The following is a 27,655-nucleotide window of genomic DNA, read 5'->3' on the forward strand; positions in this document are numbered from 1 at the left end:
GACACAACAACAACAACAAAAGACTTTTTCCCATTCCCCACCCACCTCCTTTCAGATGGTGGGGGCACCTGGAAGAGGGTTTCCAATTAAGACCTCAGTACACAGACAGGTTACACATTTCTGAGACTTCTGAGTAGCTCGTTTCTGATATTGAATCTTGCGGTAAACACATCTGAAAAGTCCTCTGACAAATATTTGAGTGATTATTTCAAACCCAAGTGTGACTCTCTTATTCTTTTTTCTATATAAACTGCATTGAGAACTTTTTTTGATGAAAAGTTGTATATAGGTATTCTTAATAATAAGTTAGCAGCAGCAGCAGCTCCTGGTCATGTACATCTCTCTTCTAAACTAATTCCTTCTTCACTTTTGCTTCCCCTCTCTATTTCTGCCTCTGACTTCCCTCATTACCTGGGTTTACTCCCAGCCTGCTTGCTGGCTTCCTTTGCTGTCTTATACCCTCTGCCTCCTTCTTTCTTCCTTGCCTTTTGCCTACTCTGTTGATGCCTAGGATACGTGCAAATGTGTTTTGTGACCTGAGGAAACAACCAATCACTGCCAAATGCTTTATCACAACCTCCACATCATCCCATTGATTGATTGACTTATTAAGTGCAGTCAAGTCCGTATTGACTCTTAGCGACCACATAGATAGATGCTGTCCAGGATGATCTGTCTTCAACTTGGCTTTTAAGGTCTCTCAGTGGTGCACTCATTGCTGTCATAATCGAGTCCATCCACCTAGCTGCTGGTTGTCTTCTTCTTCTCTTCTTCAACTTTTCCCAGCATTTTCCCAGCAAAATCCCATAGCACACTGTAATATAGATTCTCTATATTAAAATATAGGATTGCAAAGGGGTATTTTATCTATATTCATTTATTTTGTCTGTCCTATTTGAAAGTATCCTACATACTTTCAAGTGAAAAAAATATTGCAGCACTGCCAAATGTAATTTGGATTTGAGAGCCAGTGTGGTGTAGTGGTTAGAGTGCTGGACTAGGTCTGGGGAGACACGAGTTCAAATCCCCATTCAGCCATGAAACTAGCTGGGTGACTCTGGGCCAGTCACTTCTCTTTCAGCCTAACCTACTTCACAGGGTTGTTGTGAAAGAGAAACTCAAGTATGTAGTACACCGCTCTGGGCTCCTTGGAGGAAGAGTGGGATATAAATGTAATAATAATAATAATAATTTTGTAGCATTGTTGGACAATATTTGGACTAGGTTAGCCCCACTGAAGTTAATGGGGCTTGCGTTAGTCATAACTAACATGTCTAATTGATTTCAGTGGTGCTTTGACATGACTAACTAGTTTGAATGTGTGAATATAATGTAGCGGATTGCCTTTGGTATATTACTTCTCACATCTTTGTATTTAGATTAGCTGTAAAGGTCTATTGGGAAATAGTTGTGGGCAAGGCTGCAATCCAGAAATTTCACCACATGTGCGTTCATGCTCACGTGGGTATTGTAATGGCAATAATATGACATAAGAACTTGAAATAGAAAGTTTTTGTAAAAATACTAGTTTACTGATACCACTTCTAGTACAGCATAGATTGGCACAAATACATTCAAAGCTTAAGACCACATGACCACATGAAAGATAGTTTCAAGGGGCATTGTACTCTCTTACAAACTGTAAAGTAAAGCAAGAGTCAAGTGAGAAAGCTGGAAGGCAACCCTAATCTGGATTGGGATGCCTCTTTTTTTTAATCCTAAAATTTTCCATGTCTATTCAAAACTATAACTTAGTGAAATACATCAACATTCTAGTTCTCTCTTAATAGAAAACTTATTGTCACATACAAATTTACTGCTTCTTCTATGATGTATTGTTCCTTTAACTGAAGTATATGATTAACCTGTTCTCTAATCCTTATGTTTGGGAAGCAAGAACAAATTTAGATAGGTCCTAAAAACACATCCTGAAACACAACTGAGCAAACTCAGGAGCAAACATTATAGGTACAAAGGTTACAGGCATGTCGTCATCTCTAGACCAACCTGAATATAATAAAATAAAATGAGCTTTTATTTAAAACTATTTTACCCCATGTAGAGCATCTGCATGCTAGTACTTGATTGCTCTCCTCACTCCCTGCCACAGCCCCCCTCACCTCAGAGATGTCTCCACCCTCACCTGAGCCTCACTCCTGCTCCTCCTTCTCCATCCAGTTGCTTCCACCCCACTCACCCCTCTTTGTCACTCCTCTATCTCTTTACTCCATCTCCCTCACCCCTCTTGGTTGCGGCTGCAGCGTTGCTGGCACCTATTGGCCAAGCTGCAACCTCCTATTCCCAGAGACCTCCCCACCCAAGCCCCACTCCTGCTCCTTCCCACAAAAGCAGCAGCAGTGGGTAACTGGGCCCTTCCTTGCTGTCACTGCCACCACAACCGCTCATTCCCCTCAGGCCGCTGACAAGCTCAGGCCAGTCCATCACCTTTGCTTCTTTCTCTCATCTTCCCCCCTCTTTTTCTCTCTTTCTCTTTCCTCCACTCGCTCTTCCCCTCTTTCTTTCCTTCCCTTCTTTTTTTCCTTCTCTCTCTTTCTCTTCCTCTCTCTCGCTTCCTCCCTGAGTTAACAGATCTTGTTCATCTTGTCTCTTCATCTAATTCACACAACGACAACCTCCATCTCCTGAAGGGGCTCTTTCCTCCCTCATGACCCCTCTCTTTGCAGACCCCTGCCCACCATCTCTCTCTCTCTCTCTCTCTCTCTCTCTCTCTCTCTCTCTATCTATCTATCTATCTATCTATATATATATATATATATATATATTCCTCTCCTCTACAATCTAGAACATCTTCTGGCCAGTAACTGTTGCATTCCAACACTGACCTTAACCATCACAGACTCCTCCTCCCTATCTGCATATGGAATCTCCACTGCCCAATCACTGTGCTTCTGCTTGTGAACTCTCACGAGAGCTGCCACACACAAAATTAGCCATGGCTATGCCTTAGAGAATTAGATAGATAGATAGATAGATAGATAGGGATTTTATTCCTAATGTCCATGATAATACCATATTTTTTGTGTAATCAACAGGGCCAGCATGGACTTAGCGTCCATTGGACAAGGGGGGACAAATGTCCCCAGTCCTGGAGGGTAAGGGGCCCCACAAGGCTTGGGGTGTGCCCTGCCGCCGCCCTTTCCATGCCGGCAGCTGGTGCCCTGCAGCTGGGGTGCGCGGCACTTTGCACCCGAGTGATGTCAAGAAGCACACTGGGGCTTCCTTTCTCCTCCCACCATGCTTCCTCCGTCCTCCTCCCAGCAGACCACCTCTCACTGCTGTTCCACCCCTTGGCTGCCATGCAGGAGCCACCATAGGAGTGGATGCCCATCCCTGATCCGCCACCACCCCCACCAAAGGACAACGGCCCTCAACTGCCCAGCGCCCAGCCCGGCTCTGCACTGTTGAGCTGGTGCTGCTGCTGGCCATGGTGGCAGCCACCCTCCTGCATTGAAAGGCTCACCAAATGGTGAGCTCAAAAAATGGGGAGGAGAAGGCTTAAGGAGATTAGGTTGCCCTGCCCCCTTGTGTCTGACATCAGACGCAGGGGGCATGGCTTGGGGCTCTGGGGTGTGCGCTTGCTTTGGGCATGCAATGGAGACCCCCTGGCTAAACTTTGTCCCCCAGTCGCCAGGAAACCTGCTACACCCCTGAGGTCCAGTAGGAGAGAATTAGAGTAATCACACTAAAATTTAAGAAGAAATTGGAAAGTTTCTTTAAGAAGAAACTTTGTATTACACTTGCATTTTAGGCTGTATTGCCTTCTCTATATTAGCTTTGGAGGAAAGCAACTTTATTTTCTGCTCACTAATGGAGTGCAATACAAATTATGTTCATATAATTTTGTTTAGGTTCTGTTTGCAATTTATAGATGTTGTGTTAAATTTGTTTTCTTCACAGCTTCTGCCAAGATGAAAATATATTTTAGCACAATCAAACTTACTCTTTTTCCAGTGAGCTTGAAAAATGTTGGTTTCCTGATTTGCGGGGGTGGGGTGGTCTATAACTTGGAGTTCTGTATTAGTACAACAAATATAATTAAGACGCTAACACTAATTCTTCATGTCTTTGCAACAGACTTTTTGACCAAGGCTTTAAAGTGTTTGCCATCAAGCATACATCCGTTTGTTTGTTTGTTTGTTTGTTTGTTTGTTTGTTTGTTTTAAAAACAAGGTATTTTTAATACCTTGACTTTTAAAAATAACTTCAACTTTTAAAAGCAAATTGATTCACTGCAAAACATACTTGGACTTCGCTTTGGTTTCATTCTAACATATTGTTGGTCTTGTGAAAGACCTAAAAGACCTCATCTTCCACCATTAGCCTGTTCCCATAAAAATCCAAAAGCTTACAAAAATTAATACTGTATTTACCTAAATCCAATACTACTTTCCCCCCAGGTTTTTTGATGTTAGAATTTGGGAAGTCATCTTAAATTCAGGATCACTTTCCTTTTGGATAAATAGTATAAACTATATTTAACTCCACCCCCGTTTTTAAGGGGGTCATTTTAAACTCAGGGTTGACTTCCGTTCAGGTAAATACAGTATTCAGCTGCGGGAGAGAGAGAGAGAGAGAGAGAATCCATATTGTATTGTTCGGCAGTAACAAGCACAACATAGCATTTGAATGTGGTTGGCCATAGGGGGATTAAATTCAGAGGCACAGTAATGTAGTAACATAAAATGAGACATTTTATGGAAATCAAAAGGCATTTTCACATAAGGAAAAATAAAGCATTTCAAGCCCTAAACAATTTAGGGTCTGGTATCTCTTGGACCACCATCACCCATATGTGTGCACACTCTGATCTCTGACTCCCTGCTCCATTGCCTTTGCTTTTTGAATTGATGCAGCTATTCACCAGGAGTAGGGCCTATTCAGTGGTAGTCCTAACTCCTTAGAATTCCCACCCACATCCCCTTTGAGGCCTGTATAACCTATGAGCCTATTGTCCTCCAGATATCCATTCAAAACGTGGCTCTTTTATTGGCTTTGGGGGTTGTTGAGGTGGGGCCCCACTCTGTTTGCTGATTTGACTGGTAGCTTAGACTCTGTTGTTTTTATTTCTACTGTCTATTGTTTTATTTTGTGTTAGTTATTTTATTGTATTATTTTTATTTAGTTAGCAGCTACTTTAGGTAAAAAGATGGTATAAAATATTTTGACATACTAAGAGGCTGTTCTCACAGCCAGACTCGCCCTGCCTGAAGCAACCCAGGCAGGGTGGACGTATTTGCTAGCTCTATTCTTGCTGGCCAGTGGCTGTAATAAAATTGATGATGATGAACCCTGGCAGGGTTAGGCGGGTCATGAGAAGTGGTGGTATCCTCGCGAATCGCCAGTCTAACCCTCTTAACTATCCTGGCTGTTAGCCAAGGCTAAGGGTGCACTCGCACCCTTCCCCCGGCTACTAGGCATCATATATCTTCTTGGGCTGAATTCAGCCTGAGGAGACACAGAGACAGGTGCATAGAGCACCTGTCTGTAGGGGGAATCCCCAGTGCAACATGTGTGCCGTGCATTGCATTGTGGGATGCCTGGAGTCCAGAACAATGTCCCCACCCTGGATCTGTCTGGCCTGCTCCCTGCAGCTCCAGGGCTGCCCCTGTGACAGCCTGCTTGGTCAGCTGCGGAGAGGTAAGTGCAAGCAACCTTTCTCCTCAGTTGTGTGAAAGGACTCAAGATCTGGCTAAGAATCAGATTTCCTATGTCTTGGGTTGATAAATGCATAGTTGCAAGTTTCTAGGCTTATATTTGCATAGTTGCAGGTTTCTAGGTGTGCAAGTCCATTTTCGAAAGCCATAGTCAGGACCTAGAAGACTGGCCATCCCCATTTGGTACCATTACATGTTTTTAAAGAGAATACCCCCCCCCCAAAAAAAAACCAGGCACAAGTTTACCCCAAATTTGGACTTGAAAATCTTTCTTGAATCTCCTGACTCCCATCTTTAGAAAAAAGCACTTCAGATCAAGGAATTTGTGAAAGGAAAGCAGGCAAGCAAATGCTACAAAATACTTCCTGACATAGGTATAGAGAAAGGTATAATGGGAGAAGGTGCAAGAAACAGGATTTCAGAGAAAGTAATGGAGCATAACACATGTAACTAGCTTGAACTGGGTTGGCTAGCTTGCTGACATAAAAATGACGTTTTATAAAATGGAAGCTGGCCAGACCTTAGTTATCAAGGCAATTATAGGCCCATTCTATGACAATGGCATGCTAGGCACTTTTATATGTAGGTAATTACTAGATGGGTATTCAGGCTTTGACTTTCTTTCAGCTTATCACATTGGAAAGCAGGGCTATAATAAGATTGTATAACAAACAGCCACAATTAGAGACAACAGAACAAGTCCCCAGTCTTGTTGAATTTATAAGGGCATTTCCTTCAGGAGGAAGCATTCATGGGGCTAGATTCTTGTACCACTTTCACAATCTAGGTCTTTTATGTGAGAACTTTAATGAATAAAAAGTACAAAAACATAAGAAAAATAAAAGGTACCACTAGATAAAGAACACTAGGAAAAGTATACTGCAGAAAATGAAAACAAGAAATAAGTATTCAAAATATTTGGTAAAATTAAAAGACAAAGGTAGATTATTTTATTTTAAGCCAGACTAGTATCATTAGATGGGTAATTCGAAATAAAGTTTGAACAGAAATGTTCGCAAAAATATTTGGCTGTACCATGTGTTCCAGCATCGGAACAGAGTACATAAAGTCAACCATTCACCATAGAATCCCAAATTAGTAGAGTTGTGCACAAATTTTGTCCCCAATTCATTGACCTATTAACTCAGATGATAATTTTAAAAATTATTTAAAATTGCCTGATTGCCTAATCATTTTGTGGATTGGTTGGATGGTAGGGAGGTTGGGTCATGTCCTAACACCTAACCCACTTTGGTGTCCCTAAAACCTACCCATGGGGAACAATGGGGTGATTCAAGTTCTCCATTGTTCATTATGGGCAAAACAGAGTATACACATTTTGCAAGCCTGCCTTGCAAAAAAACAACACTGCAGAACAGAAGCACACACAGTCCCTCCTAACACAAAACACCACATTCTGCCAAACACACAGTCCAAAGATGGTCAAAAAAGAATCACTGACCCAGAATCCACTGCCAGCCACAGTGGCTGTGCTGCAGTAACAGCACTGGCACAAGTTGCTCTCTCACACCCAATTATGAGCCCATCCTCACTTGCAACCACTGCCATAGCTCAGCAGCACCCTTAGCAGCCAGCAAGCATAGCCATAAACTACATAAACTACAGCAACGTCTTCAGCCACATTTTGACTGAGTACACCTTACAATGCAGATTACAGAGCAGTAAGTGAAGCATAAGTTAGTCCAAAGCCAGACATGGAGTTCATCACAGCAGTCACCAAGAAATATTACACATACAGAGAGCTGAGCTGCTACTATCCATTTCTCACCAGAACACCATCTTACAAACAGACCAAACCAAAACCACAACTCAAGGAAGGCAGGTGCCCTAGTTCTGCCTTTGTCTGAGATCCAGCAAAACCAGATAGTTCTAGCAGCAAGAAATAACACAGCATTATACTCAGTGCTGAGAAAAGAAAACCACAGAATCAAACCTTCCTTGATTTTTTCCTCCTCTCCTGATATAAGTAAGGGCTCTCTCTGCTTCCCAGTCCCTTTGAATACATTTTGAAATTCCCTCCTTTTTTTTATTCCCCCTATGACAATCTGAGATCCAGCAAAACAGTTATAGCAGCAATAGCACGGCATATGGGGTTATGGGGTGGAGACTGCCTTGGTCGGCCTGATGGATGATCTCCAATTGGGAATTGACAGAGGAAGTGTGACTCTGTTGGTCCTTTTGGACCTCTCGGCAGCTTTTGATACTATCGACCATAGTATCCTTCTGGAGCGTCTGAGGAGATTGGGGGTGGGAGGCACTGCTTTGTGATGGTTCCACTCTTACCTCTCAAGCAGATTCCAGATGGTGTCTCTCGGGGACTGTTGTTCTTTAAAAACTGAACTTTGGTATGGTGTCCCTCAAGGCTCCATATTGTCTCCGATGTTGTTTAACATCTGCATGAAACCGCTAGGAGAGATCATCAGGAGATTTGGTGCAGGGTGCTATCAGTATGCTGATGACACCCAAATCTATTTCCCCATGTCAGTGTCATCAGGAGAAGGCATAGCCTCCCTAAATGCCTGCCTGGAGGCAGTGATGGGCTGGATGAGAGGTAACAAGCTGAGACTGAATCCAGATAAGACAGAGGTACTTATTGTGAGAGGTTGGAACTCGGGAGATTATTTTGATCTGCCTGTTCTGGATGGGGTCACACTTCCCCAGAAGGAACAGGTACGCAGTCTAAGGGTGCTTCTGGGTCCAAGCCTCTCCCTGGTCTCCCAGGTTGAGGCAGTGGCCGGAAGTGCCTTCTATCAGCTTCGGCTGATAAGACAGCTGTGTCCGTTTCTTGAGGTGAATGACCTCAAAACTGTGGTACATCTGCTGGTAACCTCCAGACTGGATTACTGCAATGCGCTCTATGTGGGGCTACCCTTGTATGTAGTCCAGAAACTACAGTTGGTCCAGAATGTGGCAGCCAGGTTTGTCTCTGGGTCATCTCGGAGAGACCATATAACTCCTGTACTGAAGGAGCTACACTGGCTGCCAATATGTTTCTGGGCAAAATACTATGTGTTGGTTATAACCTATAAAGCCCTAAACAGCCTGGGCCCTGGGTATTTAAGAGAACGTCTTCTTCACTATGAACCACACCACCTATTGAGATCATCTGGAGAGGTTCGTCTGCAGTTGCCACTGGCTCGTCTGGTGGCTACTCAGGGATGGGCCTACTCCATTGCTACCCCGATGCTTTGAAACACACTTCCTGCTGAAATAAGAGCCTCCCCATCTCTTACAACTTTTAAAAGGGCAGTCAAGACACATTTGTTCACACAGGCTTTTAATTAGATACTTTTTTAATTGTTGTAATTGTGTGTTAATATTTTTAACTTTTTAATTTTAATTGTTGAAATGTTTTAATCTTTTATTGTTTTGTAAAACCACCCAAAGAACTTGTGTTTTGGGCGGTATAGAAATGTATTAAATAAACAAACAAACAAACAAACTCAGTTCTGAGGAAAGAAAACCACAAAATGTATCCTCTTCTTTATAAGGGCTCTTTCTCTGCCTCCCAATCCCTTTGAATATACATTTTGAAATTCCCTCCAAACGTGTTCTCTTCTCCTTCCCCCCAGCCAATGGAGGCACAGTTGCCCATGCCAACACTTGATTTATAGAAGCCGGTGACAGAAAACCAATCAGCAAGGCAGGAAACCCTGCCAAAATGGCCACTTGAATTGCGGAAATCGATTTGTGCCAAATTGGGGCTGGTTCGATTTGATTTCGAATCAGTCCCTTCATTTAAAGGGTGATTTGATTCATGGTCGAACTTGCAAATTGCCCCCAATTTTGGCGTGAATCCATTCATGTGCAAATAGAATTGGGTGTCCCTACAAATTAGTAGCTAAATCAAATTTTCAAGTACTGAAGACTAAATCAGCTTGTTCTGTAAAATTGCTTGAATGCTTCCTAATAGTAAGGTATTGCCCTTTTCTTACCAAAGAGACCATTCACAATCTTCAATCATTGTTTGATTGTTCATGTTCTGTGTGTGTTACAAAAGTTGGAAGATATGGCTTTATTTATGTTACTGTAAACACTTTTGTTTTGTTTTGTTTTTAATTTGATTTACTAGGAGATGTAATTACAGGCAGTGATACTCAAGTTTCGGTTCCTGTCCAGAATTTAAGTGCCCTCCAAGGTACAGTTGCTACAGCAACTCATGGTATGTTTTTGCCTATAACTTTGTCATTGGGGATCCCAGACACACAGTGGTTTCATATGTGGTGTTCTCCTTTTCAGTGCTTGTCATACATCATTTATCCACTAAGTGGCACTGTTGTTTAGAAAAAAGAAATGTTATTTCACTTCATCTGAGACATGCTCACTTTGGTTCTTATACTTGTGTCCCAGCTTTCTTCACTACTAAAATAGAAAACAGTGTAATACTTTTTTATTATTTTCCTCCTGTATGTAGTATTTAGTTGCTTCATTTAGTCAACCATTCAGGTACGCTGTAGGAATCTTGCTTTAGGATTTCTGGACAGGATATCTTCTCTGACTAGCCCAGAATGCATTTTTTAAAAACACATCTTTGCCTGAAGCAGTGAATGTCAGTTGATGGTTCCAGTTAATTCTATTTAGCAAAATCAATACTATTCCGCAGATCATTCTTTCATCATATTCTCTGCGTATGTGATGTCTTTTTTCTGTAACACAACAGCATTTCTTCAGGTGATCAGCTTTTAACTTATTACAGCAAAACTGAAAGACCTTTTAGTTTCATTATGGTTTTTATTACTTTGAAAACCAGTTCCATTGTTGTCACTGTCCTTTGGACTGCCTCCATATCTGGTTTTCACCCAAGACATGGACAAAGTAGACAAATTACTAAAGCCTGGTTTTGAAGTATGCATACAACTCTGAAGTCCCCAACCACTAACTGTGGGCTACCACATGGCATATGTGGAACCTGGAAAAGTTCCTGAGCATGTACAGTCTCACTAGGGGGAAACTCCCCCCAAAACCCAAGCTCCTTCATGTAATCTCTATGAACTTTCTCCCCAGCCATGCGATTGGTAATATTATTTATTATTATTATTATTATTAATTCAATTTCTATACCGCCCTTCCAAAAATGGCTCAGGGCGGTTTACAAAGAGAAATAAAACAAATAAGATGGCTCCCTGTCCCCAAAGGGCTCACAATCTAAAATGAAACACAAGATAGACACCAGCAACAGTCACTGGAGGTACTGTGCTGGGGGTGGACAGGGCCAGTTACTCTCCCCCTGCTAAATAAAGAGAATCACCATGGTAAAAGGTGCCTCTTTGCCAAGTTAGCAGGGTGTTACTATGCAGAGGGAGAGTAATGTGTAGCAATATGTTATGTTCAGTACATAGATTCCAACAGAGTAAATTAGCTGAGTTATCTTTTTAGCTGCTAGCCATGAAATCACCTGCGCATCAACATGCAACCTACAGTATGTCTCCACTCTCTTTTTAAAACTATCTTATTTCTTTTATTCTTGACATTGGACAATGCTGACCACACTGTTAGTGTTCAGTGACAATGGACAGGATCGAGACTAAGTTATCATAATGAAGTCCCATTGCAATTAATGGGACTTAAGTTAATCATGACTAACTTGTCTCATTTATTTCAGTGGTGCTTAATCATGACTAGCTAGCTAATCTGGATCCTGTCCAACCTTTTGGGGCATTCTACAGTTCTCAACCCACCCTATAATGCTAATAATAACAGAATACATGAATGTATTGTTCACTTCACCTCTTTACTTCTTCTGCTTGGCTAACTCCCTGTTTAAGTAGGGGTTTAAGACAACTGCATTTGTAGCAAAATGTGTGTCAAAGACCTTGTAATGTGTACCATTTGAGACTGTAAGTGGGAAATTAAATTATTGGATGCACCTCCACGTAAAATAATTTCCTGCATGTCACAAATTCCCATGTAGTAAACCAGCATTTCTGAACCAGAGAGCCAGCTTACTGGTATGCTAGCTTTATAAACATAGGGAGTTTTATTTGGAGAAGGGATATTTTGTGACTTTGCTGAATATATGACTCAGTTCTTTGTTTCCATGAGCGCAGAACCAGAATCTGGGCACAGATTTGTCCACTTAGAGCAGTGGCAAAGGCAAGCAAGTTTTATTGATTGTGCAGTTTTCAGGGTTTTTTATGCTTTAAGTAAAGGTGAAAATTTAGAGCTGATCTGAATTGTTTTTCAGATTTTGTTTTTATTCTGTCTGCCGGTCTGCCTTGCTTTGGGGAGAAATGCATGATAGACCACTTTGCCATGTTTTATATATATGTAGATTTGCACTAGCCGTTGGCCTTCGCAACATAAAGATCATGCAGACGTAATTGCACAATGTGTTATAGCTGCTTTCCTTGCAAACACAAAGCAATCTTATGTTTAACTAAGCTTTATTCAGAAACAACTCCATTTTTCTCCTTCTCCTTTCCCTCTCTTTCCTTTCTGACTCCACCCCCCCACCCCCACCCCCACACACACTCTACAGGATCCCCACAGGGGACATACTTCTAATTAACAAAACATTTGCTAAATAGAATACAACACACAAACATATACAGTAGATATTCTTCAAACATATAGATATTCTCCAAGGGCAGGACATTCAAACTTTTTACAGATAATCTTGCTGCTACAGTTTTTAAACAGCTAGGCAAATAACACAACAAACCTTGAAATAATTTATCCCAAAGTTTAAGAGCCAGATTGTGAAAAATTGACTAGAAGGTAACCCTATCAAGCAGTGTTTAAGTGCAGTTCTGCATATAATATCAAAGGAAAGATCCATATTTGACTTGCAAATATATATGCAAACAATTTGAAAACGTCCATCCAGTATACCTGTCTATGTTGTCTGAAATATTTGTGTAAAAGTGAAATATCTTCAGTCCCTGTTTAATTAGCTCTTTAGCTGCCAGTTGACTTCCTGTTATTAAACTTGTTTGGGATAGACTAATTTTCATTATTAAGGATTTTGTTCTGCACTACTAAGATCCTTTAAATAGATATTTTGTTCTATCGTTTATAAATGATATGATGGTTCTTCCATATGATGAATTTTCAGCCAGAAGTTGAGTACTTCTGTAATACTTTTATTCTCTGCACAAATTCCCTAAGCACTAATACTTTCAAAAAGATTAAGTAAATGTATGGAGAATAACTCTATCAATGGCTGTTCGGCATGATGAAAGTTCCAAGTTCAGTGGAGTTATAGGAGAGTGGAGAGCTGTTTTGCTCTTCCCATACAGACTGATTTTCTCCCCACAGGCACAAACTCATATACTTTGCCTACTGGAGTGAGCTTAGAGCATATATTGATTTACTCACCTTTTCCCTAGTTTTTCCAATTTGTATGTTAAATCCAACCATATTTTGAAACTCCAAAAATATACTTGTTGGGTAACACTGAGTCTGAAAAAAACTTTTAAAAATTAAAAACCATAAAAATGGCTTCTAGATTAAGCCATTAACAATTGTGGGGGTAAGGCATAATGTTTTAAACTTAGGGGTTTCTCTCTGTTTTCATCCCACGCTTGATCCGTTACCATGTCATGCTGCTTCTCATTGCCAAAAACCACCCCTTCCTATGCAATTTAAGAACATAAGAACAAACCTTCTGGATCAGGCTCAAGGCCCATCTAGTCCAGCATCCTATTTCACACAGTGGCCCACCAGATGCCGCTGGAAGCCTTCAGGGATGAGTTGAGGGCATGCCATCTTTCCTGCTGTTACTCGCCCTGCAACTGGTACTCAGAGGCATTTTCTGCCTTTATTCCCCACCACCACCTTTGTGGGGGTGGTTTAATGTACAAAATGGTGTGGACTTAATAAAATACTTAAGTTCATTGTGTCAATATTGCAAATGTTCATACTCGTTAGACTCAAAACACTGTTCCGAAGTAGCAGCTAAATGTTCCATTAAATGGAACTAACCTAACAATTGACCAAAAGACCTAATAATACATTGTGATATACTTACAGATATTATTTTACCAAGCTTGAAAAACTAAATGTAGAAACAACCAACTGTGCAAGTTTGCAGTTCTACTTGGAAAGCAGGTGTTAGGCACTACAGAGATCAGCACTTACTGTATTTTATACTGTTGAAGGTCATTGTGCAAATGTGCAGCAGTGTAGATGAGTTTGCTTCCTGCCTTGTTAAATTAGTGTATGTGCAATTAAAGATTGTATAGATTTTGCACAGCTAGCAGATATGCTTCTTCTCAAGATATTATTTTTAATACCAATTCCATCCCATTCTTTTTCCACGGAGCTTAAGCCAGTTTACCCCATCACCAACATTTTTATTTGATAACAATTGACCTGTGAGGTAGGTTAAGATGAGAGTCTGAGACTGGGTCAAGGTCAACCCCTGAGTTTCATAGATGAATGGGGATTTGAACCTGGATTTCCTAGAGTCAAGTGTTACTTTTTATCTCCTGTTCCATGCTACCTATAATATTTTGCTACGTTACAACAGGTTACAAGAACCCAGGAAATACTTAAAAAATATAAACATGTCCACAAATGTCACTCAACTAAGCCATACACCTTTTTGCCTCCTACCTTGATGGGAGGAGAAGTGGTCTTAAGGTAGAAAGCATAAATTGACCCCTTTGCTGAGCAAGGTCCACTCTGGTTTGCATTTGAATGTGAGACTACATCTGTGAGCACTGTAAGATATTCCCCTTATGGGATGGGGGGGTGCTCTGGGAAGAGCATCTGCATGCTTGTATGCAGAAGGTTCCATGTTCCCTCCCTGGCATCTCCAAGATAGGGCTGAGAGAGACTCCTGCCTGTAACCTTGGAGAAGCCGCTGCCAGTCTGTGTAGACAATACTGATCTAGATGGACCAATGCTCTGACTTGGTATATGGCAGCTTCCTATGTTCCTTTGAAGCTGGTGGGGCCAAAAGGAATGTAAAAGCATCGTGCTTTGCTCTCCACTCTGCCACTGGGCATCTCCCCATTCAAGGAATAGCAATTGCCCCAAGGGCTCTGCCTTAGGAAGTGCCCAAACATGCTGCTTGCTAATGCCAGGCATGCCATTTCATTGGCCTACCAGAATAAAACACTTCTACGTGTAAGATACAGGAAGGTTCCTCTTTTATAGCCCATTTGAATGGCTTTTGAGAAGGCTGGTGCTCACAGGGCCGAGAGGACGTGAGCGAGTCACTCTCTGACACCACTGTCATTGCTTCCTCCACTTGGAAGTGGGCCCCTTGAATGTCTCCTGCTAAAAAGCAATCCTGGAGCCAGCCCTGGGAAATGTAAATTAAAAATTCTTATGTCAACAATAAACTTGATGATAAACCTCCTGGCTATGGAGAACCACGACATTTATAGTTCAATAAAGTCTGCAACAAGCTGTTACGTTTATGGCCTGATTCTACGATCCAGCACTCTATTGCCAAAGAGTGCCGATTCAAGAGTAAGGATTCATACTCATATACTGCTGTGTCATAAGATTGAAACAATGGAATTGCAGGATACAGTTATTAAATTTCTGGACATGTGGACTGTAATCTGTAGCAGAATAAAAGGATGCAGGAGAAAAAATGGATTAAATTTTCCATCTTTTAATCGGACAAATGAAAGTCATTTTGTTACAATAGGTTGAGGGGGCACATCATCTGTTTGTAATATTTTTACCAGTAACACATTAAGTATAATGGGAACCCCACAAATACTCATAGTTAGTGGTGAGAGTGAGGCAGAAGGGGGAGGCTGAGCTTTCTTCCCTCCCTTTGCCTCTGTCCCTTCCCTTTTAGATACACCTCGGTCAAGTCCCCTTGGGAGAAGAGAGCTGCTCTTGTGGTTGCAAGCATGAACTGTCCCCTTAGCTAAGCAGGGTCTGCCCTGGTTGCATATGAATGGCTGACTTGATGTGTGAGTACTGTAAGATATTCCCCTTAGGGGTCAGAGCCACTCTGGGAAGAACATATAGGATCCAAGTTCCCTCCCTGGCATCTCCAAGATAGGGCTGAGAGAGATTCCTGTCTGCAACCTTGGAGAAGCCACTGCCAATCTGGGTAGACAATATTGTGCGAGATGGACCTATGGTCTGACTCAGTATATGGCAGCTTCCTATGTTCCTTTTGTTGTATGACTGTTACATATTGCCTCATTTGAGGCAGGAGGATCTGGCAGGTACTTCTTCTAGGGATGTGCACGGAACCAGCGGGGGTGGTTTGAAGGCAGAGGGCATACCTTTAAGGGCAGAAGAAAGTGCCCTTACTCCTCCCGCTGCATTTCCCCCGCCGATGCTCCATTGAATAAGCCCCCGTCAGGGTGGCAGTGTATTTCCCCACTGCCCTGGTGTCCTCCTCGACTGGAAGTTAAAGGAAGTACCCAGCCAAAGTACTCCACTCTCCTCCTCCAAATTCCTCTCACAACCCATGAGCACGTGCAGCAAGATCACAACCATGTAAGGACTAAAATGCTCTGCCAAAAGCTGCAGATATGCGAAGCCGCATGCCGCAGATAACGAGGCCGGGTATATATTGCCCAATCACAGATATGCAAAACCACGAGTGCCAAAATCGCAGATAACCAGGGCCAGCTGTGCCCGTATTGATCTACTTTGCTCTTTACTCTACAAATATTGTTCCTTCCAGTACTTCACTTCTTGCCTCCAAATCCCTAATCCAGCAAACATGAAAACTCTTGATGTGAAAACAAAACATATTGATTTGTTTTTAACAGTGCTGTTAATAAATCAAGAACTGAGTATAAGTTTTTCATAGTGCAGAAAGCTGTCTTGCATAGAATTTGTGTGTTTGATGCTGTGATTCTTTGGAGCAGAGTATGCACTGCATACTCTGGCTCCATACAGGTCTGTCTTACAGTAGCACTTCATATCTCCTGATGTGTGTGTGCATAGATGTGCTTTGATGTAACAAAATATCACTCTGTGTTGATTTGTTTATGAAAGCTGCTGAGTGACACTTCAGATAGGGAGCTCTTTGATAGTCATGTTTTCCACTTACAGGTTTTGCTCCCTTCTGTTTGCTTTACAGGGCAGAGTCCAAAAAATGTCAGCTCTTCTCCAAGCATTGAAAGTTTGTCTGGAGGGCGTGAATACACAGGGTCTCCACCTTTGTCTGCAAGCAAGAAAGAATCCTTTTTCAGTAGTATTTCTCATTCTCGCTCTCACAGCAGAAGTGTAAACAAAAAAGAGTCTGTAAGTATCACTACTGCTACGTGTTAGGGATAAATTCAAATTTACCACATAATAGAATATTTGCACTGGTTCTTTTTTGTCATTCACATACTGATATACCTACTCAGGAATGCGTCTCTTGATGAAACAGAAACATAGGAGAAATTTGCCCATCAGTTTTAGAGAGGAGAATTTCCCCTGTTATCTCAATCCTGGTGGTAGTGGTGGTGATGGTGGTGGTATTATTATCGAAGTCTCTTTTTCATGAGAGATGCACCTTGTTTCTTCAGTGCATTTCAGACCTGAATTTGTGTAATAAAAATGGAATTAGTATTCAACTTCTTGTAACAAAAGTTGACATTTTTCTGAAACGTTTGTTTTATGGAACGGTAACCAGGTTCTTAAAGTGAGTTAAGACTCTCTTTTACATGGCTTGGCAGTAGGCATTGATGAGGAGGAAGAAGCATGTGTGGAAGTATAAGGGCAGGGCAGGTCTGATTCCACTCCTGGTTTCTAATTTGATCCCAATTAATTGTGCTTGTGTGGTGCTTATGTGTTCTGCAAGTGGGGGGGCAGGGACAGGGGAGGAATTAGTTCCCACACAGTGGAAGAGGGTATCATCTCACGGGTTGTACCTCCCACTTGCTCCATGGAGACTGAGGCATGCACTGTTTCCCATGATCTAAAGAGAAAAAATTGTGGTCAGTAATGTCTATTAAAATGTGTTGCTTAAATGTGTGGGGGAAATGTGTTGCTTAAATGAAGAAAGTCGCTTAAATAAATGACCTTGAAAAATTCCTTTATAAAGTACGCCAGACCACCAGTGGAAATAAACATATTTCATCTTTTACAAAGAAATCAATCAGCTTTCCTCACTAAAAGTAACTTATGAGCCAAATAATACTCTGCTTTTACATGGATATGATCCATAATCTCTTTTGTGTAACTAGAGTTTAAGTCTAATACTTCTCTTATCCTGTAATATTAGGAAGTATAAGAGTTTTCTGTAATTCGGTGATATCACTCACACTTAGATTCCTTGACAATCCTATAATACATTTTCTAAGTAATTATTTTTGAGTTGTTTCATTTTTAAATAAGCCAACTTCTTATATTTTTCCAGCACAAATGCTTTGGGGATTTTTTTAGGAGAAGGGAGAGAGGAGTGGTGGTAACAAACTGTAATGTTTAAGTCCTGTTTCTGGGGGTGGGGGGAGAGAGAGAGAGCCGATCAAAATTACATTGGGGGTTGTATTTTTTTAAAATTTAGTTATTTTAAAATAAAAACCTACCCCAATGTCTCGTGCTCTTAGGAGCCAACCAGAGAAAGCAAACAGATGAAGATAAAAACCATTGTAAATAACAGTTACTAAAACAGAATGTGATAAGAGAAGAGAAAAAAGCTTCACACATACTGAGGTCAGGTAGCCCCAAACATATGTGTTTTAAGAACTATTGGAAACAAAATAGGGAGGGGCCTGGGTCCCAGAGACCTAGATGAGGGAGTTCCAGAGGGAAAGAGGCCACCACAGAGGCATTACAACAAGAAGCCCTCTCTACATGATCATATGGAGTGGGCAGATTAACATTGGAGGTGGTAGTCTTAGAGGTACCAGTTCTTCCAAGAGCCTTGCCCCCGGTAAGAATGTGGCCATTACATTCAGGACCAACTGAAGTTTCCAAAGGGTCTTCCAGGGCAACCCACATAGAAAATGTTACAATAATCCAATTCAGAGGATGTAGGACATGGATAACTACAGTCTTTATCTAGTTACGTGGTTAGATCCCATTGAAATCAGTCAGATACGACTATTTTGTACAATTTGTCTTTTTCACGGAGGGGCAATCCTGGCCTTCTAGAACACATGTTTTCATGGACAAAGGAAACATCGGAACTTAGGTGATCAGAGAGCACTTGAGGCATTTTTTGGAAGGGGGGGAATATGTGAACAACAATTGTACAGTTCATATCCATTACACATCCTTTTAAATAACAGCCCTGTCATTGTATTAAAATGGAATGTTTATGAATTCTAATCAAGCAAAGAATTTTTCATCAGTATCAAATGACTGGAACCAGATGTTCTCACACTTGTTAAAGCAAGCCTTTCGCATGCTATTTGTTGTGTGCTAAGCATTTTGTGGCACTTCTTAGCATGCAGCAAAACTCCATGGGACTGTTTGTTAATATTTTCTGACAAAGCACAACTTGCCCATGGCCAAAATGAGAGTTCTTGGTTGAGCAATTAATGGAACCTCACTTCAGTTCCAGTCCAGGATATTCCCATGTTAAGAGAGAGATGCACTAAGACTTCTCCATGTAACTACATAGAAATAATGATGAATTGGTTTTAGACCTCACTCTTGCTAAGGTTTAGAGGGCTAGGGGGTATTAGGGATGTGCATGAACTGGCACTTGGCTGGTTCGGCGGCAGTGGGGTTACCTTTAAGGAGCAGGGAGGTTGCTTATCCCCCCTGCCGCATTTCCCCCCACTGGCGCTGTCTCAAAAACCACTGGCTCAGGGCAGCAACATACTTCCTTGCCACCCCAGTCAGCGTTGGACTGTAAGTGGCCGGTGCATGTGCGTGACATGCGCACATGCACCAGCCACTTCCAGTCCGACATTGATTGGGGCAGCAAGGAGGTACGCTGTCGCCCCGTGCCAGCAGTTTTTGAGACAGCGCCGGAAGGGGAAACGCAGCGGAGGGGATGAGCACCCTCTTTGTTCCATAAAGTTAACAACCCCCACTACCCCTTGCCGCTGAACCGGTCTGAACTCCGGACCTCCAAACCATTTCGGTGGTCCAGAAAGGAACGCTGAACCAGTCCGTGCACATCCCTACGGCATATTACTTTTTTAAAAAGTACACAGCTGTAAGATTCCCTGCAATCGAGGCCCCCTTTGTGAGGAAGAAGCCCCCCCTTTGAAAAGCAGCAAATTACTCCATTGTCTCTCACCGCCATCAGTTAATAGAATGAAGAAACACATTGTTTTTCTTGTTACAGGAAATATTGGGAAGCAACTATTTAATCTGTTGTCAATCTACACAAAATATCTGTAGGGGAAACTGTCAGATAGATTTGTCTCTAACCCTAACAGCTTCCATAAGCTGATCTGCCATATATTTTAAGAGCTATAGCTCAAAACATACTGAAGATGAGTGCAAGTGCAGGTCACACACTATCATTTATGTACTGTGTTTCCTCAGAGAGCATATTGGTGAGATTGCTGGAAAGGCATTAGAGATATTTACAGTTAGTATTCGGCTTTTCCAGCTAAAAAGATAACTCAGCTAATTTACTCTGTTGGAATCTATGTACTGAACATAACATATTGCTACACATTACTCTCCCTCTGTATAGTAACACCCTGCTAACTGGGCAAAGAGGCACCTTTTACCGTGGTGATTCTCTTTATTTAGCAGGGGGAGAGTAACTGGCCCTATCCACCCCCAGCACAGTACTTCCAATGACTGTTGCTGGTGTCTATCTTATGTTTCTTTTTATATTGTCAGCCCTTTCGGGACAAGGATCCATCTTATGTATTTATTATTTCTCTGTGTAAACCACCCTGAGTTATTTTTGGAAGGGTGGTATAGAAATTGAGTAAGTAAGTAAATAAATAAATAAATAAATAAATAAAATAACAGAGCAGATTATATCAGTGAGCTAGGAGCAAGCAGCACCTTTAAAAAAATTGGACAGTTTTCACATGACTCAAGTTTTGGTTGAAGTAAATACTACCTGTGTCACAGAGTGTGTGTGTGTGGTGGGGGGGGAATGATGCTTAACTTGCAGGGGGCGGCCTCCAAAGTCCTTTAGGTCAAGGCTCCAAAGGTATTGAACCCATCAGCACACCTCAGAAACAACAAAACTTAAAGACGCGCAAAATTCAGAAATTCTTTAAAAATCACCCCTTTCACCAATTTATTTGAAATCTGGATGGTAGCAGGCACTCATTGAGGATCTACCAGCTGACATACTCTTCTGCCCCCAAAACTCCCTTTCTGCCCCAAATGTGCCCCAAAGACATGCCAACTTCAAAGATCATTTAAAAATCACCCCTTTGTCCAATTCCTTTGGAAACTGAGTGGTAGCTTCCTTGCACCCATTGGGCACTATCACCCACCACAACCTGCTCTGGGCCATCCTGGTGCCAACCACCCCCACCCCAGGGAGTTATAACTAAGGCTGCTGTTATAATCCCCATTATGCCCTATGGGGAAAAGCTTAAAAACTCGTAAACTTCAAAAATCATTTAAAATCATTTAACCCGCCCCCACCCCAAAGCCATGAAGGTATAAATGGGAAACACAAATAAGTTAGATCATCATGGAATGCCTTGGTAAAATTAATCCTGTGACCAGCCCTACAATGGGAAGGTTCTATTATTTTCCTCCAAAGCAAACAAAAGAGCACTATTTTTTCCCCAAACATCTTAATAGCAGTGCTATTATTTGTAAACATTTCCCTACACATAATTACTATACATGTATTTCTTCTAAGTTCTGAACATATTAATTATAGCTCTTAAGAAAACCTTAGGTGAAAACCCAGTCCTATAAACTCCATGACAGCAGATATTATCTTCATATGCTCCATCACAAACTGAAATTTAATGATATACAAATTTGAAACATCTTATGGTGGCTGAGAAAAGGCAACTTTTGTGGCTTTAGATAGGCTTAATTTCACATATGAATCTTTTTCACATTATCCCCAATTCCCTTTTAATGGAGCTTATCTAGTCTAGTATGTATAGCACTGCCAGCTTCTCACCAACAGAAATCCATTATCAATGAACAAACGGCCAATGTGCAGTGCTGATAAACATAGCTTGGAAGTTGCTAATTCAGACATTTCAAAAACAGACATTTTTGAGGTATCAGGTACATGACAGATGTGTCATGTAAAGTCGCAGTCCTGTTTACACAATTTCTGTATCTCTACCAGTGTCCATAGTATTGCACCAGCCTTCTCAGTGGCACAATGTCAGTTATATGAAAAGCAGGAACCGCATGACATCATGACATTATTTCCAAGCTTAGGCCTTATTTGAATACAAATACTGTATATTGAGGTGACTGTTAAGCAAAAAACCTATTCCTTTCAGCTTGGCAAAATCTCATAATTTTGCTGCTGATTTCTGCAAAGCCAGTTACTTGGGCTGCCACATGTCCAGGACTGATCTGGACAGTAGGGATATACAACCTTTTACGGGCCTCCGAACAGGTTCAAACATGGGCCAGTTCAAAGGCAGGGGAGGGTGCACTTAGCCCTCCTTCCTCTTTCCTCCCGCCGACGCTCGATTTTCTCAAAGTCCATTGGGACAGCGGCTTACCTCCCTGCCACCCCGTTGTCCCCTTTACTGGAAGTAACCGGAAGTATTCGACACACATTGAGTACTTCCGGGTACTTCTGGTGAAGGGGGTGACGGGGTGGCATGGAGGTAAGCCGCCACCCCAAGGGACTTTGAGAAAACCGAGCACCAGAGGGGGGGAAACAGATGGAGGGGTAAGTACACCCTCCCCCGCCCTTAAAGGCAGACACCCCCACCTTTGAACAGGCCCGCCCAGTTCTGTGAACGTCCCTGCTGGACAGTGCAGGAATTGGACATCCAGTCCAGGAATTGGACGTCCTGTCCAGGATTTAGGGAAGGTGTCACCCTGGATCTGAAATGTCCAGGTATTTGAGCTGGAAGATATGCTTTAATAGCCCAATTTTTCTGGTGCTTTTCTCTAGACATTGTAACGACATGGTGACAATGTTTAAAAGCCCCATATTCTTACCCTTTCATTGGCACCAGTGCTGCTGACTAGCTGGGTTGGCTAGTAAGCCTTCCCCTCCTTATTGGATCATCTATGGTCAGCCAGGATGGTAGAGGCCTCTGGTTTTAGCTGTGAATTATATGGGTAGAGAGAGTCTCCTTTTTCCACTTTTCTCTAAAACACTCATTGCCTGATGCTTATGGTTGAAGGAAAGAGCAGAATAACTGTAGATTTGGCCAAGTCAGAAAGACTGGCCTTCAGTTACATGTTCAGAATTTGCTGTCTTTCTAGGAGGCCATGCATCAAAAGATCTGCTGAAGGCAGAATAGGGGACACCAAGTAAAGAATTAAAAAATCAAAACGTTCCAAGTCCAACCATGTTTAAACTGCCATTTTATAAACTGTGAGTAAATAAAGTAAAAACACTTAATAGAGGTTTCTTTAATTTCCCTTCTGCATTTATATTACTGCAATTATATTTCTTTTTCATATTTGATTGTGTTTATTGAGGTGAAAAGCTCGTAACTTTCTCCTTTGCAAAGAACACTAGAGGAGGAAATGTGCAAAATAGCTGCCAAGCTCCACTCTTGAATCCTCTTTCCAACTCAGTAAAAAAAATAAGTAGGTAATAAGTAAAACAGACACCCCTGTTTTGACACTTGCACCCAGGAATCCTCTCAGATGAATGTGGCAAGCCTAATGTAGAGACAAACTGCAAAAAGGTATAGGTGTGAAATTGAGCAGTAGTGGTCCCAGTAGAGGTTTCAGAAGCCAATTGCCAGTTTTTGCCCTGAAATTGTAGTGTGGAGCAAGCAATACATGTGATTCTGGATTCTAAATAGTGTTATAGCCACATGAGAAGGAACAACGGGTAAGCAGCTTGTGTGCCGCTTCAGTAACATGTGAATAGTAATAGTAATAGCAATAGCACTTACATTTATATACCGCTCTATAGCTGGAAGCTCTCTAAGCGGTTTACAATGATTTAGCATATTGCCCCCCAACATTCTGGGTACTCATTTTACCGACCTCGGAAGGATGGAAGGCTGAGTCAACCTTGAGCCCCTGGTCAGGATCGAACTTGTAACCTTCTGGTTACAGGGCAGCAGTTTTACCACTGCGCCACCAGGGGCTCTGAAGGTGAACCAATGTACTAAAATGATTCAGATCCATGACTGGATTGCCAGTGGCTTTATTTAAGTGGCAAATGCTGCTGCAGGAAAAATAGTAGCTTTGGGCAGAGTGTGTGTGTGTGAGAGAGAGAGAGAGAGACTTCAACTGGGAAAAGAGCACAGCAGAAAAGCCCCTCTCCCCATTTGAGAGCTAAGGGGTCCACTAGGGATGTGCACGGACCGGCCCAGAGGCCATTTATAGAGGCCTCCAAACCTGTTCGAACTTGGGCCAGTCCGGTGGCAGGGGGGATGTGTCTCCCTTTAAGGGGGGGTGCATTTACCCTTCCCGCCACTTTCCCCCTGCTGGCACTCTGTTTTAGCGAAAAGTTTTCAGGGTGGCAGTGTTCCTCCCTGCCGCCTCTGCCCCCATTATTGTCTGGAAATACCAGAAGTAACGAGTCGCGTGCACCCACACGCAGTGTTTGATGTGTGCGGCAGGCGCACAGCGGCGGGCACACGCACACTTGTTACTTCCAGAGGGGGAGGGGGAATGCTGCTGCCCCAAAAACATTTTGCTAAAACAGAGCACCGGCAGGGCGGGGGGAGCGACGGCAGGGGTAAGTGCAAACACCCCCACCCTTAAAGGGAGACTCCCGCTGGCGGCGGACCGCACCTCCGTGGATGCATGCACTTCCCTAGGGCCCACACCTACATTTGCCATTTTTTAAAAAAATCATGGGAGACTCGGTCACAGATCTTCCATCATCTCTACCAGTCCCTCAGATTCTGCACTTATTTTCCCCACATATACATTTTATGTATGTTTTGAACTTTAAGTTAAACAAGATATAAATGATCATGTGTCTATTCCTAGAGTACAAATGTGTACTTTGGCAGAGTGTGTGTGCTAGTCCAATAACTCGTGCAATATTTTTAATTATATATGTCAGCATTTGTTACATTTAAAGCAGCATATGTAATGAGTGAAGATGCTACTGCCACAGAGGACATAAAAATTTCTTAAATGACATTATGAAATTATCATGGTGCCAGAACACAATATTGCAAAAGAATGGAAATATTAGACACCACATTCTTACCCATAATAGGTCTGGAATGATGTGAGAGGGGGAAATTAGCATGACGTATTCACCAGTCTTCTATGCATTTGACAGCTTATAACAATGTTGTCTAGTAATTGCTGCTAACTATGGGAAGATGTACGCTGTATGTGATTTCTGAAATGGTTGAACCCATTCTGTGTCCTTCCATTTTGGCAGGTTATAAGAGGACTAAATTGAACGAATATGACAACACTATTTTTCAAAGACATTAATAGGAAATATGCTTTCCAAGTTGAGCAACTCTATTGTATTTGTGCAGTTAAAAATATTGCAATAGACAGGGCTAGCATTAAAGGCAGGCAAGCATCACTGAGGAGCTGCCCAGAGCCTTCAGAAGGGCCCCCTGATTATCCCTACAACCTCTTCTGTCCCCATTGCATTCATGTGGTGGTACAGGAGGAGTTGGACCCACAAAGGCAGGAGGGGACCAAAGAGGGTTGCTTACCAAGGGCCCCCAGAAACCTGGAGCTGGCCCTGACTGTAGAATTCATCATTCCTATATAAAAGCAGCAAGAATTCTGTGTCTCTTTGCATAATAACTGTACATTTGAATTGCTAATCTGTTTTTCCTTCTGAGAGAAGGAATATAGGGAGAATTTAGGCATGCTGAATTTCTGCCTGGTCATGTTCTTCTCTAGCCCAATGGTGAGCTGAAAACCAGGGCAACATGTAGGTACATGAACCCTAATTTATAAGGCCAGCTTATATAGAGACCGTTCAAAGTCTTACTGCTTAAATGGCACAGAAGCTAAGATAACCACCAAACTTGTAATTTTCACACATTTTTAGAACACAAGTGAAAATTCTAAGCATCTTAACTCTCATTTTAAACTTAAAGCTTTTTTATATTTAATAGCAAAGTAAATGATATGAGCTTTATATGTCGAAATCAATGAGACAACTGAGTTGTGACTAAGTTAAGTCCCATTCATTTCAGTGGGACTTCATCATGACTAACTTTCTCTGAATACAACTCTGTATACATGAATATAGATTTTTTTGCCACACTTTCTAACATAAGCAAGCAACTCTATTTTTAGATTTTATTTATTTTTTTAGAATACACACATGAACAGGTTTTCAACCAAAAAAATGTTCTCGAAGAGGTTAACATAGCAAAAGATATGAAAAATGTATTGTCTGTCTTAAAAGTACAATTGTAAGTAGCATGGTATGTGATCATAGTAAAAATACAAATGGACATAGTCTGTAATGAGTAGAAATGCATCTCAAATTATGCTCTTAAAGAGATAGTTTTGCTTATTACTGTCTCTGAAGTACAGTGTGTAGCTTGCTTTGGGATTTAATTCAAGGGGTTGCAGAACATCTTTAGATTATAGTGGTCTAGAGCTGTAAATGTGTGGGAGGCCCTTGCTGCAGTTTCCTAGAAATGAACTTCCCAGAACTGATGACAGTTTTTTTCCTCGGTAGAAAGTTCTCATGATTGAATTTGCTCGTTTTTAGTTGCTTTCAAAGTGGAACAACTTTTTTCACTCGTGGTATTACTTTCTTCTGCTAGCATTACTGAACAGTAATGCTAGCTGCAGCAGAAGTGCAATGCTTAGGTCCCTGTGTAGTAGCTATTCAATAGTTAAATTGTTTTTGTTAAACTTGCAGCTGATCAGTTTTGCCCAGGTGATACTGACTCACTTAGATTCCAAATGGGAACACAGGAAGCTGCCATATACTGAGCAGACCGTTAGTCCATCTAGCTCAGTATTGTCTACACAGACTGGCAGCAGCTGCTCCAAGGTTGCAGGCAGGAGTTTCTCTTAGCCCAGTCTTGGAGATACCAGGGCTGGGAGAGACCTTGGAACGTTCTGTGTTTTCAGCAGTTTAATGACTATCATAATTTTTCTGAATTCATAATCGCCCTCATTGGTTCCCTTGCTATGATTGCTGCCAGATCCCTGATCTCCATAAAAGAATCCAGCTGTTACGAAGTACCTTTTTGTTGCAGCTGCTACTGCTGATCTATCTAGTAACTCAATCAAGAATCATTCCTACACTACAGATCTACTGAGGTTGTGACAAATAGTCCTCAACAATTGGCTCCCTCAAATTGCGGCCCCCAAATAGTGGTTTAAGAATTGCTTGTAGCATTCTTTTCTCAACAGAAGCTCCCTTTACCAGAATGGAAGCAGGTCTGGTCACCTTATGGATTTCAAAAACAGCTTCCAGTATAGCATAGGGCAGCTGCTATTAAGAAAGGCCCTTTTACTTTCCACTTCTTTCTACTGAGGTTAGAAACCAGAATCTTCTTTCCATGTTTTTGGGCCCATCTAAATTTAGGATTCCACGTGAACCTATCTGAAGTTTGATTGTTTTATTCTTCTAAAAGTCTGGCTATGAAAGCATGTCTGAAATGTACCGCAAATATTCTTCTGCTCTATTTACACATGAAGAATTTTGTGAGACCACTAGAATGGCATTAGAGGTATGTAGCTAAGAAAGCTGCAGTTAATTTAATGCCTCTGTATCATGGCTACCAAATATAACATATTTTGCAATCTACCCCATCCGTACACTGTAACAAAGCACAGTTGCATTGTTTGACTAATCAGACAAAGAGTATAATCATAATAGACTGAAATAAATATGCGATGACCTTATAGTTTGGTGTATGAAATGAATGCAGATCCTCAGAGGCAGCAGAAGATATTTTGGTGCCTGAGGCAGAAAATCAAAATAGCATCTTCTATGCTAGTAAAAATAATAATAAACTAAATAATGTACCATTTGCTGCTCTTTAATGGTATCTGAAGCTATCACTTCAGATGGGTCATCGTAACCTGCCTAATGG

General features: G+C 41.7%; 1 protein-coding gene across 10 annotated transcripts in view; it reads left to right on the forward strand.

Moving 5' to 3' along the window:
- Nucleotides 1-27,655, forward strand: part of TBC1D5 (TBC1 domain family member 5) — a 433,806-nt gene that overhangs the window by 370,121 nt on the left and 36,030 nt on the right. For 8 of the 10 annotated variants that reach the window (XM_053261522.1, XM_053261516.1, XM_053261515.1 and 5 more), the window contains 2 exons: nucleotides 9,769-9,858; nucleotides 16,705-16,868. In XM_053261522.1, the coding sequence (XP_053117497.1) occupies nucleotides 9,769-9,858; nucleotides 16,705-16,868 (254 nt within the window). The remainder of the gene's footprint in view (nucleotides 1-9,768; nucleotides 9,859-16,704; nucleotides 16,869-27,655) is intronic. The other 2 variants (XM_053261519.1, XM_053261520.1) reach the window with 2 other exon arrangements.

This window comes from Hemicordylus capensis, chromosome 6, assembly GCF_027244095.1.
Source record: "Hemicordylus capensis ecotype Gifberg chromosome 6, rHemCap1.1.pri, whole genome shotgun sequence".
NCBI classification, from domain to species: domain Eukaryota; kingdom Metazoa; phylum Chordata; class Lepidosauria; order Squamata; family Cordylidae; genus Hemicordylus; species Hemicordylus capensis.